At 33.5% G+C, this 15,060-nt stretch overlaps 2 protein-coding genes across 2 annotated transcripts; both read left to right on the forward strand.

The window, feature by feature from the left end:
* Window positions 1–615: 615 nt before the first annotated feature.
* LOC129251169 (probable fatty acid-binding protein) lies at window positions 616–1,605 on the forward strand. Its single transcript, XM_054890531.1, has one exon. It carries the CDS (start codon window positions 780–782, stop codon window positions 1,173–1,175), a length of 396 nt encoding a protein of 131 aa, XP_054746506.1. The 5' UTR covers window positions 616–779; the 3' UTR covers window positions 1,176–1,605.
* A 10,060-nt stretch (window positions 1,606–11,665) lies between these two features.
* LOC129251167 (probable fatty acid-binding protein) lies at window positions 11,666–12,772 on the forward strand. Its single transcript, XM_054890529.1, has one exon. The coding sequence runs from the start codon at window positions 11,828–11,830 to the stop codon at window positions 12,221–12,223; it is 396 nt and encodes a 131-aa protein (XP_054746504.1). The 5' UTR covers window positions 11,666–11,827; the 3' UTR covers window positions 12,224–12,772.
* The last annotated feature ends 2,288 nt before the right edge of the window (window positions 12,773–15,060 follow it).

The raw sequence follows: 15,060 nt of genomic DNA on the forward strand, positions 1-15,060 counted from the left end.
AGAGTTAAAATTGCCTTCAGAATATTGTAGAGTACCTCCACTTCACTTTCAAACTTCTTTCGAATTCTTTAAATATATTTTTAATACTGAAACTCAAATTATGTAAACCACTCCAATCCACTCTACTCTTCAATTTCAATGACATAATTCTTTTCATTTCAACTTACTCTACTTTAATGGCATAATTCCTTTCATTTCAATTTCAATGACAAAAGTTCTTTTCCTTTGTTTTTTTAAACCCGAAACATAAGTAAACACATGGCACACACCAAATACATTTTTTTGTCATATGATACCCCACTCCAAAGCAAAGCCATAGCTCACTGTGAAGTAAGTTAACCTGAACAAAATTTAAGTCAACCTAAGCAGAATTTCATTTGTATAGTATTTTAAGTGTTTACAACTTTGTTATTGATTTTTACTTGTAACAATGTTTGATTGTAATTATGTATATTTTATTGATGACAAGGCAAAAAGAAAGTATAAAAATAAAGCCATTCTATCAGAAAGCAGCTCAGTCTCAACCCGATAGTTGGAAGGCAGTTATTTGCCCTAACTGAAAAAAAAATCTTTTTTATTTACAAAGGAATCTTTAGTCGGCAGGTTTGCCCTAAAGCTCTTCCAAAAATAATAATAACACTTATACTTTGACGATCCTGCCTTTCACTTTACATGGCGATCCTGCCTGTACTTTTCATGGCGATCTTGCGGACGATCCTAAACGCTAAATAAATGATTAGTGCGGACGATCCTAAACGCTAAATAAATTATTAGTAAAAATGGCTGTCTGGAAAGGAAAGAAATACAAATTAGAAAAGAGTGAAAACTTCGACGAATACATGAAGGAATTGGGTATCGGTATGATTCTACGCAAAATGGGTAACAGTATCAGCCCCACCGTTGAACTGAAAAAGGATGGTGATAATTACTCTTTCACCACTACCTCAACCTTCAAGACAACCACGGTCAACTTCAAGCTGGGCGAGGAATTCGATGAAGAGACACTTGATGGTCGCAAAGTAAAGAGCGTCTTCACTCTGGATGGCAACAAATTGGTGCAAGAACAGAAGGGTGACAAACCATCGACCATTATTCGTGAATTCACTAACTCCGAGCTAGTGACTACTCTCACCCTCAACGACGTGAAGTCCGTCAGAGTCTACAAGGCTGTATAAATGCGCAGTGCGCTACATACGAAGTTCAAAACAACAGTAACAAAAAGCTAAAGTAATTTAAAATAAAAAATGCCACTTCTTGCAATAAACTAATGATTGAAAAACTAACTATCATACAGCATACATTGTACTTTATATAACTACATATACATATATATATATTTTGGATTGTGAATATCCCAATTTTGTTTATGACTGATTATTTGCTGATTAATGCATAAAATAATGTAATTAAAAGTATGAAGTTGTTATTAGGTAACAATTAACTATTTTTATGTGATTAGGCGGCTAATTAAAGTGAAATAATTCTCAATATTATTAACGACGCGCACCAAATTGTTCACACATGCTATGATAAATATTGTTGAATAGAGATTTTTCGCTAATGCATTTAAATATATTAACATTTAATTTACAATTTTTATCATTGACAAATACAGGGTGGCTGATGAATTTTGCTACATTAAGAAACTCAAATAACTTTTTTTTTAGTGTATGAAATTAATTTTTTTTTTCAAGTTGAAGGCCATTAAATTTTATTAAATGTAGCTTAACTAGTTTTAAAAATAATTGAATTTAAATGCCCCCCATGCTCGTTGACACAAGTGCGGCATCTTAGTAAAAAGTTGTTCATTGCTGCTTTGAGAGTTGCGACAGGAATAGCCGCAATTTTTGCCCGAATGGATTGTTTTAGTTCATCCAAATTTGTTGGCTTTGTTTTATAAACTTCTTGTTTACATAAACCCCACAAGAAAAAGTCAGGTGCAGTAAGGTCAGGCGACCTGGGGGGCCAACGAAATTCGGAGTTTCTTGAAATCAGTTTATTGGGAAATTTTCGTCGCAACTCTGTTATAACAGTCTAGGCTATGTGAGACGTTGCCCCATCTTGTTGAAACCACACAGAGTTGAAAGGAATTCTCTTTCGGCGTAGTTCTGGATAGAAAAATTCTTTCAGCATTTTCAAATAACGGTCTCCAGTAACCGTAACGGTGTGACCATTTTCTTCAAAAAAATAAGGCCCGACAATACAGCGTGAAGCGTGAAACCGCACACCACACTGTCACGCGAAGAGGATGCAATTCCGTCTCGTGGAGTATCTGTGGGTTAGAAGTACTCCATATTCGACAATTTTGTTTGTTCACATTGCCGTTTAAATCGAAATGGGCCTCATCAGACATGAAAAGGCAGTTTAACATGTTTTGGTCTTCTTCCACCATTTGCAGGATCTTCTGGCAAAATTCCAAGCGAATCGGCAAGTCTGCTGCATTCAGTTTGTTAACCATTTGAATTTTGTAGGGAAATAAGTCTAAATCTTTGTGCATTATTGTTTGCAAAGACTGTCGGCTGACATCAAGTTGAGCAGATAAGCTTCTTGTTGAAACCCTTAGATTGCTTGGTATAGCTGCAGCTACAGCAGCGATCGTTTCCTCCGTCCGAACTGGTGGGTTTCGATGATAAGGCCTTCTTGCGACTGTTCCTTGCTCAGCAAAATTATTCACCAGTCTCATTATGGTCCATCTGCTCGGGGGATCGCCGCCAAACATCCGCCTGTACTCTCTCTGTACCAAAACTACGGACTCCAGTGCGTGATAGCGGCGGACTATCCAAACTCTTGTTTGCGTGTCCCAGTTATTCATTTTAATAAATTTTAAAGATTAATCTGCAAATTAAAAAAAAAAAATGGAACAGATAACTTAAAAAGAAAAAAAGTTATTCAATTTTTTTTTGGTAGCGGCTTTCATCAGCCGCCCTGTATTTAAGCACAAAACCGGCATAAGAACAAATGTGACTTTTTGCATTCAGTTAAATAAACATAAAATTGAATATTCGTGCACCTTAATGAAAATAAAAAAAAGTGTAGATTAGACTTAGATTAGGATTAGACTTGATTTGTCAGACTATGATTTCGAAATAGTCTACAAGCAAGGCAAAATGAACACAAATGCCGATGCATTATCACGAATAAAGATAGACTCAGACATACTAAAAAAAATGATACCAACGAATTGTGATGACAATAATAAAATGTTTGTAATAACAAGGGGAATGTCTGCCAAAAATAACACCAGGGTAGACAAGGAGAACTACAACTCTCATTCGAAGTCAGGCCAACTTCACATTTGGGATTGTACGTCCACAGCCGATATAAGAAATATAAAAAGATTAAAATTCGTATACGAAGAAAAAATGAAAGGATCCAAAATACTGATAAATAAAAAAGGGGATATAATAGTCCGATATAGTGAGGAGCCTCTGAAATACGTTTCAATCATGGCGAAACTATCATCAATAGTGACTAAAAGAAATATGGAAAAGCTATTATATCAAATGGTTTCCGATATATTTTAACGGTACAATGCGAACTGACAAAATACGTAATCTTATTCCCAATGAAAACTAAAGAATCAATTTCTATCGCAAAGACACTAGTAGAACAGGTAATACTAAAATACGGACTTTTTAAAACATTAAAATCTGATCGAGGTACAGAGTTTGCAAATGAATTAATGAAAAATATATGCGAAATACTAAATATAAAGCAGACCTTTTCAGCACCCTATCACCATCAGACAATAACAGTTGAAAGGAGTCACAGAGTCCTAAATGAATTTCTGTTACACTTCGCAGAAAATCACGAATGGGACCAATGGCTACCTTATTTTGCATTTGCTTTTAATACCACACCGAACATAGAGACGGAACTTTCACCGTACGAGTTAATATACGGAAAACTTCCACGCTTACCAACTGACATAATCGAAGACAATCAACCAGTATATAACTTAAACAATTATGCAAATGAGATGAAACTTAGACTAAAAGAGTCACTTCTTAGGGCACAAGAACTGATAAAACTAACAAAACAAAAGAGAAAAGAACTATATGACAAGAACAGTAACACATCAGGATTAAAAGTAGGTGACTGGGTATTTGTAAAACTAGAAACTAGAAGAAAACAGCAAATTCCATATCATGGCCCTTATCTCATAGTGGAGCGTAAAGGAGTCAATTCTGTATTACAAATTAACAATAAGCTTAAGGAATATCATAATAATACCCTTAAGAAATACAAAATCACCTAAAACATTATCATATTAAATAAATTTAAGAAAAATTTACTATAAAACATAGAATTAAAAATAGATTTAGATAAACTAAGAAACTTTTAAAGTCATTTTTATTTAAAACTTCTGAACTTGCAAAATTTAAACAAATTTTTTAGCACAGTACTTTCAAACTTAACCATAGGGGCGTAGAGTACCTCCACTTCACTTTCAAACTTCTTTCGAATTCTTGAAATATATTTTTAATACTGAAACTCAAATTATGTAAACCACTCCAATACACTCTACTCTTCAATTTCAATGACATAATTCTTTTCATTTCAACTTACTCTACTTTAATGACATAATTCTTTTCATTTCAATTTCAATGACAAAAGTTCTTTTCCTTTGTTTTTTGAAACCCGAAACATAAGTAAACACATGGCACACACCAAATACCTTTTTTTGACATATGATACCCCCCTCCAAAGCAAAGCCATAGCTCACTGTGAAGTAAGTTAACCTGAACAAAATTTAAGTCAACCTAAGCAGAATTTCATTTTTATAGTATTTTAAGTGTTTACAACTTTGTTATTGATTTTTACTTGTAACAATGTTTGATTGTAATTATGTATACTTTATTGATGACAAGGCAAAAAGAAAGTATAAAAATAAAGCCATTCTATCAGAAAGCAGTTCAGTCTCAACCCGATAGTTGGAAGGCAGTTATTTGCCCTAACTGAAAAAAAAATCTTTTTTATTTACAAAGGAATCTTTAGTCGGCAGGTTTGCCCTAAAGCTCTTCCAAAAATAATCATAACACTTATACTTTGACGATCCTGCCTTTCGCTTTACATGGCGATCCTGCCAGTACTTTTCAATATGTATTTTTCATAGCTGTAAATTAGCATACTAGAGGAAAAAAAAGTTTATTCCAAAAAGTAGCAAAATCCCATGTTATATAAATGGGAAATATATCGTGTTTGGGGCAAGGTTTATTCTGAATATTAAGAGCTGATTTTGATCTGATAATTTTTCTTAGACGGAAAACTAAAAGTATAGGGGGCGTCGAAAGAAAAATAATCAAATTGGTAAATAACGGACACCCTAATATACATTCCAATAAAGTTATGCAAAAAAAAATATTTGGTTTGTTAAAACATGCCAAAAAAAATGTTAAAATAGAAAGTATTTCATTTTGTTACAGTTTTGCTCTTCAGTGTATATATATAACTAACGGGTGATTTTTTAGCTATTACCTTTTTAAAAAGTTGGTTTAAACAGCTGACGCACGTTTCGTGTTTTGTTTCACTGTCAAACATCTTCAGTTTGGTCTATAGTTTAACCATGAATCGTCTTACAAACGAACAACGCTTGCAAATCATTGAATTTTATTACAAAAATGCGTGTTCTGTTAAGAAAGTTTATCGCGCGCTTCTTCCATTTTATGGTCAGTTTAATCGACACACTGAAGCGGCTATTCGAGCTATTGTGACTAAATTTAGAACCAAATTTACATTATTCGACATCAAACCACCAACACGCTTACGTAGAGTGCGAACTGAAGAAAATATCGCAGCTGTATCGGCCACTGTTAATGATGACCATCAATTATCGATTCGCCGCCGTTCGCAGCAATTGGGCCTCTGTTACTCAACAACGTGGAAAATTCTCCGAAAGGATTTAGGTGTGAAGCCTTTCAAAATACAGCTGGTACAAGAATTGAAGCCGAACAACCTACCGCAACGCAGAATTTTTGGTGAATGGGCTCTTGGAAAGTTGGCCGAAGATCCACTTTTTTATCGAAAAATTGTGTTCAGCGACGAAGCTCATTTTTGGATCAATGGATACGTAAATAAGCAGAATTAGCGATTTTGGAGTGAAGATCAGCCAGAAGAATTGCAAGAGCTACCAATGTATTAAGAAAAGGTCACAGTTTGGTGAGGTTTATGGGCTAGAGGTATCATTGGATCGTACTTCTTCAAAGATTCTGCGAATCGTAACGTAACTGTGAATGGTGAGCGCTACCGTGAAATGATATCCAACTTTTTTTTGCCCAAAATGCAAGAGCTTGACTTGCATGACATGTGGTGTTAGCAAGACGATGCCACATGCCACACAGCACGCGTAACAATGGACTTGTTGAGCGGCGAGTTCGGTGAACATTTTATTTCACGATCGGGATCTGTCAATTGGCCACCCAGATCGTGCGATATACCGCCTTTAGATTATTTTTTGTGGGGCTCTGTTAAAGCTCATGTCTATTCATACAAGCCTGCTTCAATTAACGCATTGGAAGACAACATTAAAGCCTTTATATGTGGACTAAGCGGATGGACCATTTGAAGCGCAGTCGCGGTCAACATTTGCATGAAATAATCTTCAAACATTAAATTAAATGGACTGTACTTTCGATTTAAAAAAAATGTCATGCATGGCTCAATGGATCAGAGCCAAATAAAAATTATTCAAACATTTTTCCATTTACAGTATCTAATCAACTAATATTTCTGAAAAAATTCATCAATTTTTGTCCATTGCTATGAAATGTTTTTTTTTTTTTTCAATTATTTTTACAAGCATTTCTGCCAACATATGGTTTGGTTTTTTCTTGCACATTAAGGTGTCCGTCATTTACCAATTTGATTACTTTTCTTGCGACGCTCCCAAAGTCAGTGGCCTTCTATTGATAAAAACAACTATAAATCTATACAAAAAAATAAATTGAAAAAAGTCTTAAAAGAAAAAAATACCAGAAATAAATTCGAAAATTGATGAATACTTGAATACTACGCTACCTCGTGATGATTATCGAGAATTATTAGAGCTAAGTAAAATATTTTTAGGCACAATGAATGTCAAAGAAATCAAATTTTATAAACCGGGGGCATTCCATCACGCTCGATGGATGTCCAAAGCACTTTATTGCTTAAAAATGTATATTTTTCGAGACAGTTTCAAGTTAAGCGCAGCATATGAACAAAGTTTTCAGGACATAGCATTGTTCGTCGTGTTTGTGTATGTTCCATTTTGGTACTCTGTACCGCTAGCTGCAGCTGCACCGAATCAAGACCTTGAATTCATCAAATCTGTTTACCAATATAGAACGATCGATAGAAATCTGTCCGATGCAGTTTTCAGAAAATATCGGAATCATCTATGGTACTTAAGTCCTGAAACAGGGGTTCTAGCATTTTTCGATAAAAGTTTATCTTATAGTTTAAAGCAAAAAATGGTAGAAGCATTAAAGATTGACGATCAGTTTGATGCTCCTAAACGCTTCATATTTAATTCCGATGATTTCAAATGGTTCATAAATAAAGACCTTAATTACTTTATAAACGAAAACTTTTTTGAAAGATTTGATATTAATACCAGCTTTCTTCAATTAGACAGCAGTAAATGGGTAGAAGATCCTGGATATTTGAGAGGTTTAGAAATTGTAAGAAATTGAAAAGTAGTCAATGACAATGCAGAAAGAGCTGTTAAATTGTCGGAAGAATATGTTAACGTTTTAGCAAGAAGTGAAGATGACAAACAATATGTAATCCAGATTGTAAGCGAGTAGAAAAAAAAAATTTAACTAAAACATGTTTACTAAAATAAATCGTGCATTCTTAGGTGGTATAAATTTGATTCGACTTATGGATTTTTTCATCTTTCATCTTCATACCATAGAAATTGATCATTTTTTTATATAATATAAACATCAGAATTTTGCTATAACAGTAATAACTTTGCTGCAAAAGTGAAAAAGTCTGAAATTTACACACAGTTCAACTTTAACTTCGGTTAACTTTTAAAGGAGTCAATTTATCGAAAAATTATATCAGGTCTTTTTTGCAAAGAGTTAAAATTGCCATCAGAATATGTGTTTCTCATAGCTGTAAATTAGCATACTAGAGAAAAAAAAGTTTATTCCAAAAAGTAGCAAAATCCCATGTTATATAAATTGGAAATATATCGTATTTGGGGCAAGGTTTATTCTGAATATTAAGAGCTGATTTTGATCTGATAATTTTTCTTAGACGGAAACTAAAAGTATAGGGGGCGTCGCAAGAAAAATAATCAAATTGGTAAATAACGGACACCCTAATATACATTCCAATAAAGTTATGCAAAAAAAAATATTTGGTTTGTTAAAACATGCCAAAAAAAATGTTGAAATAGAAAGTATTACATATTGTTACAGTTTTGCTCTTCAGTGTATATATATAACTAACGGGTGATTTTTTAGCTATTACCTTTTTAGAAAGTTGGTTTAAACAGCTGACGCACGTTTCGTGTTTTGTTTCACTGTCAAACATCTTCAGTTTGGTCTATAGTTTAACCATGAATCGTCTTACAAACGAACAACGCTTGCAAATCATTGAATTTTATTACAAAAATGCGTGTTCTGTTAAGAAAGTTTATCGCGCGCTTCTTCCATTTTATGGACAGTTTAATCGACCCACTGAAGCGGCTTTCGAGCTATTGTGACTAAATTTAGAACCAAATTTACATTATTCGACATCAAACCACCAACACGCTTACGTAGAGTGCGAACTGAAGAAAATATCGCAGCTGTATCGGCCACTGTTAATGATGACCATCAATTATCGATTCGCCGCCGTTCGCAGCAATTGGGCCTCTGTTACTCAACAACGTGGAAAATTCTCCGAAAGGATTTAGGTGTGAAGCCTTTCAAAATACAGCTGGTACAAGAATTGAAGCCGAACAACCTACCGCAACGCAGAATTTTTGGTGAATGGGCTCTTGGAAAGTTGGCCGAAGATCCACTTTTTTATCGAAAAATTGTGTTCAGTGACGAAGCTCATTTTTGGATCAATGGATACGTAAATAAGCAGAATTAGCGATTTTGGAGTGAAGATCAGCCAGACGAATTGCAAGAGCTACCAATGTATTAAGAAAAGGTCACAATTTGTTGCGGTTTATGGGCTAGAGGTATCATTGGATCATACTTCTTCAAAGATTCTGCGAATCGTAACGTAACTGTGAATGGTGAGCGCTACCGTGAAATGATATCCAACTTTTTTTTGCCCAAAATGCAAGAGCTTGACTTGCATGACATGTGGTGTTAGCAAGACGATGCCACATGCCACACAGCACGCGTAACAATGGGCTTGTTGAGCGGCGAGTTCGGTGAACATTTTATTTCACGATCGGGATCTGTCAATTGGCCACCCAGATCGTGCGATATACCGCCTTTAGATTATTTTTTGTGGGGCTCTGTTAAAGCTCATGTCTATTTATACAAGCCTGCTTCAATTAACGCATTGGAAGACAACATTAAAGCCTTTATATGTGGACTAAGCGGATGGACCATTTGAAGCGCAGTCGCGGTCAACATTTGCATGAAATAATCTTCAAACATTAAATTAAATGGACTGTACTTTCGATTTAAAAAAAATGTCATGCATGGCTTAATGGATCAGAGCCAAATAAAAATTATTCAAACATTTTTCCATTTACAGTATCTAATCAACTAATATTTCTGAAAAAATTCATCAATTTTTGTCCATTGCTATGAAATGTTTTTTTTTCAATTATTTTTACAAGCATTTCTGCCAACATATGGTTTGGTTTTTTCTTGCACATTAAGGTGTCCGTCATTTACCCATTTGATTACTTTTCTTGCGACGCTCCCAAAGTCAGTGGCCTTCTATTGATAAAAACAACTATAAATCTGTACAAAAAAATAAATTGAAAAAAGTCTTAAAAGAAAAAAAATACCAAAAATAAATTCGAAAATTGATGAATACTTGAATACTACGCTACCTCGTGATGATTATCGAGAATTATTAGAGCTAAGTAAAATATTTTTAGGCACAATGAATGTCAAAGAAATCAAATTTTATAAACCGGGGGCATTCCATCATGCTCGATGGATGTCCAAAGCACTTTATTGCTTAAAAATGTATATTTTTCGAGACAGTTTCAAGTTAAGCGCAGCATATGAACAAAGTTTTCAGGACATAGCATTGTTCGTCGTGTTTGTGTATGTTCCATTTGGGTACTCTGCACCGCTAGCTGCAGCTGCACCGAATCAAGACCTTGAATTCATCAAATCTGTTTACCAATATAGAACGATCGATAGAAATCTGTCCGATGCAGTTTTCAGAAAATTTCGGAATCATCTATGGTACTTAAGTCCTGAAACAGGGGTTCTAGCATTTTTCGATAAAAGTTTATCTTATAGTTTAAAGCAAAAAATGGTAGAAGCATTAAAGATTGACGATCAGTTTGATGCTCCTAAACGCTTCATATTTAATTCCGATGATTTCAAATGGTTCATAAATAAAGACATTGATTACTTTATAAACGAAAATTCTTTAAACTTTTTTGAAAGATTTGATATTAATACCAGCTTTCTTCAATTAGACAGCAGTAAATGGGTAGAAGATCCTGGATATTTGAGAGGTTTAGAAATTGTAAGAAATTTAAGAGTAGTCAATGACAATGCAGAAAGAGCTGTTAAATTGTCGGAAGAATATGTTAACGTTTTAGCAAGAAGTGAAGATGACAAACAATATGTAATCCAGATTGTAAGCGAGTAGAAAAAAAAATTTAACTAAAACATGTTTACTAAAATAAATCGTGCATTCTTAGGTGGTACAAATTTGATTCGACTTATGGATTTTTTCATCTTTCATCTTCATACCATAGAAATTGATCATTTTTTTATATAAACGTCAGAATTTTGCTATAACAGTAATAACTTTGCTGCAAAAGTGAAAAAGTCTGAAATTTACACACAGTTCAACTTTAACTTCGGTTAACTTTTAAAGGAGTCAATTTATCGAAAAATTATATGAGATCTTTTTTGTAGAGAGTTAAAATTGCCTTCAGAATATTGTAGAGTACCTCCACTTCACTTTCAAACTTCTTTCGAATTCTTTAAATATATTTTTAATACTGAAACTCAAATTATGTAAACCACTCCAATCCACTCTACTCTTCAATTTCAATGACATAATTCTTTTCATTTCAACTTACTCTACTTTAATGACATAATTCTTTTCATTTCAATTTCAATGACAAAAGTTCTTTTCCTTTGTTTTTTGAAACCCGAAACATAAGTAAACACATGGCACACACCAAATACATTTTTTTGTCATATGATACCCCACTCCAAAGCAAAGCCATAGCTCACTGTGAAGTAAGTTAACCTGAACAAAATTTAAGTCAACCTAAGCAGAATTTCATTTGTATAGTATTTTAAGTGTTTACAACTTTGTTATTGATTTTTACTTGTAACAATGTTTGATTGTAATTATGTATATTTTATTGATGACAAGGCAAAAAGAAAGTATAAAAATAAAGCCATTCTATCAGAAAGCAGCTCAGTCTCAACCCGATAGTTGGAAGGCAGTTATTTGCCCTAACTGAAAAAAAAATCTTTTTTATTTACAAAGGAATCTTTAGTCGGCAGGTTTGCCCTAAAGCTCTTCCAAAAATAATAATAACACTTATACTTTGACGATCCTGCCTTTCACTTTACATGGCGATCCTGCCTGTACTTTTCATGGCGATCTTGCGGACGATCCTAAACGCTAAATAAATGATTAGTGCGGACGATCCTAAACGCTAAATAAATTATTAGTAAAAATGGCTGCCTGGAAAGGAAAGAAATACAAATTAGAAAAGAGTGAAAACTTCGACGAATACATGAAGGAATTGGGTATCGGTATGATTCTACGCAAAATGGGTAACAGTATCAGCCCCACCGTTGAACTGAAAAAGGATGGTGATAATTACTCTTTCACCACTACCTCAACCTTCAAGACAACCACGGTCAACTTCAAGCTGGGCGAGGAATTCGATGAAGAGACACTTGATGGTCGCAAAGTAAAGAGCGTCTTCACTCTGGATGGCAACAAATTGGTGCAAGAACAGAAGGGTGACAAACCATCGACCATTATTCGTGAATTCACTAACTCCGAGCTAGTGACTACTCTCACCCTCAACGACGTGAAGTCCGTCAGAGTCTACAAGGCTGTATAAATGCGCAGTGCGCTACATGCGAAGTTCAAAACAACAGTAACAAAAAGCTAAAGTAATTTAAAATAAAAAATGCCACTTCTTGCAATAAACTAATGATTGAAAAACTAACTATCATACAGCATACATTGTACTTTATATAACTACATATACATATATATATATTTTGGATTGTGAATATCCCAATTTTGTTTATGACTGATTATTTGCTGATTAATGCATAAAATAATGTAATTAAAAGTATGAAGTTGTTATTAGGTAACAATTAACTATTTTTATGGGATTAGGCGGCTAATTAAAGTGAAATAATTCTCAATATTATTAACGACGCGCACCAAATTGTTCACACATGCTATGATAAATATTGTTGAATAGAGATTTTTCGCTAATGCATTTAAATATATTAACATTTAATTTACAATTTTTATCATTGACAAATATTTAAGCACAAAACCGGCATAAGAACAAATGTGACTTTTTGCATTCAGTTAAATAAACATAAAATTGAATATTCGTGCACCTTAATGAAAATAAAAAAAAGTGTAGATTAGACTTAGATTAGGATTAGACTTGATTTGTCAGACTATGATTTCGAAATAGTCTACAAGCAAGGCAAAATGAACACAAATGCCGATGCATTATCACGAATAAAGATAGACTCAGACATACTAAAAAAAATGATACCAACGAATTGTGATGACAATAATAAAATGTTTGTAATAACAAGGGGAATGTCTGCCAAAAATAACACCAGGGTAGACAAGGAGAACTACAACTCTCATTCGAAGTCAGGCCAACTTCACATTTGGGATTGTACGTCCACAGCCGATATAAGAAATATAAAAAGATTAAAATTCGTATACGAAGAAAAAATGAAAGGATCCGAAATACTGATAAATAAAAAAGGGGATATAATAGTCCGATATAGTGAGGAGCCTCTGAAATACGTTTCAATCATGGCGAAACTATCATCAATAGTGACTAAAAGAAATATGGAAAAGCTATTATATCAAATGGTTTCCGATATATTTTAACGGTACAATGCGAACTGACAAAATACGTAATCTTATTCCCAATGAAAACTAAAGAAGCAATTTCTATCGCAAAGACACTAGTAGAACAGGTAATACTAAAATACGGACTTTTTAAAACATTAAAATCTGATCGAGGTACAGAGTTTGCAAATGAATTAATGAAAAATATATGCGAAATACTAAATATAAAGCAGACCTTTTCAGCACCCTATCACCATCAGACAATAACAGTTGAAAGGAGTCACAGAGTCCTAAATGAATTTCTGTTACACTTCGCAGAAAATCATGAATGGGACCAATGGCTACCTTATTTTGCATTTGCTTTTAATACCACACCGAACATAGAGACGGAACTTTCACCGTACGAGTTAATATACGGAAAACTTCCACGCTTACCAACTGACATAATCGAAGACAATCAACCAGTATATAACTTAAACAATTATGCAAATGAGATGAAACTTAGACTAAAAGAGTCACTTCTTAGGGCACAAGAACTGATAAAACTAACAAAACAAAAGAGAAAAGAACTATATGACAAGAACAGTAACACATCAGGATTAAAAGTAGGTGACTGGGTATTTGTAAAACTAGAAACTAGAAGAAAACAGCAAATTCCATATCATGGCCCTTATCTCATAGTGGAGCGTAAAGGAGTCAATTCTGTATTACAAATTAACAATAAGCTTAAGGAATATCATAATAATACCCTTAAGAAATACAAAATCACCTAAAACATTATCATATTAAATAAATTTAAGAAAAATTTACTATAAAACATAGAATTAAAAATAGATTTAGATAAACTAAGAAACTTTTAAAGTCATTTTTATTGAAAACTTCTGAACTTGCAAAATTTAAACAAATTTTTTAGCACAGTACTTTCAAACTTAACCATAGGGGCGTAGAGTACCTCCACTTCACTTTCAAACTTATTTCGAATTCTTTAAATATATTTTTAATACTCAAACTCAAATTATGTAAACCACTCTAATCCACTCTACTCTTCAATTTCAATGACATAATCCTTTTCATTTCAATTTACTCTACTTTAATGACATAATTCAATTTCAATGACAAAAGTTCTTTTCCTTTGTTTTTTGAAACCCGAAACATAAGTAAACACATGGCACACACCAAATACATTTTTTTGACATATGATACCCCCCTCCAAAGCAAAGCCATAGCTCACTGTGAAGTAAGTTAACCTGAACAAAATTTAAGTCAACCTAAGCAGAATTTCATTTTTATAGTATTTTAAGTGTTTACAACTTTGTTATTGATTTTTACTTGTAACAATGTTTGATTGTAATTATGTATACTTTATTGATGACAAGGCAAAAAGAAAGTATAAAAATAAAGCCATTCTATCAGAAAGCAGTTCAGTCTCAACCCGATAGTTGGAAGGCAGTTATTTGCCCTAACTGAAAAAAAATCTTTTTTATTTACAAAGGAATCTTTAGTCGGCAGGTTTGCCCTAAAGCTCTTCCAAAAATAATAATAACACTTATACTTTGACGATCCTGCCTTTCACTTTACATGGCGATCCTGCCAGTACTTTTCAATATGTATTTTTCATAGCTGTAAATTAGCATACTAGAGGAAAAAAAGTTTATTCCAAAAAGTAGCAAAATCCCATGTTATATAAATGGGAAATATATCGTGTTTGGGGCAAGGTTTATTCTGAATATTAAGAGCTGATTTTGATCTGATAATTTTTCTTAGACGGAAAACTAAAAGTATAGGGGGCGTCGCAAGAAAAGTAATCAAATTGGTAAATAACGGACACCCTAATATACATTCCAA

The sequence above is a fragment of the Anastrepha obliqua genome, unplaced genomic scaffold (genome assembly GCF_027943255.1).
Source record: "Anastrepha obliqua isolate idAnaObli1 unplaced genomic scaffold, idAnaObli1_1.0 ptg000009l, whole genome shotgun sequence".
Taxonomy (NCBI): domain Eukaryota; kingdom Metazoa; phylum Arthropoda; class Insecta; order Diptera; family Tephritidae; genus Anastrepha; species Anastrepha obliqua.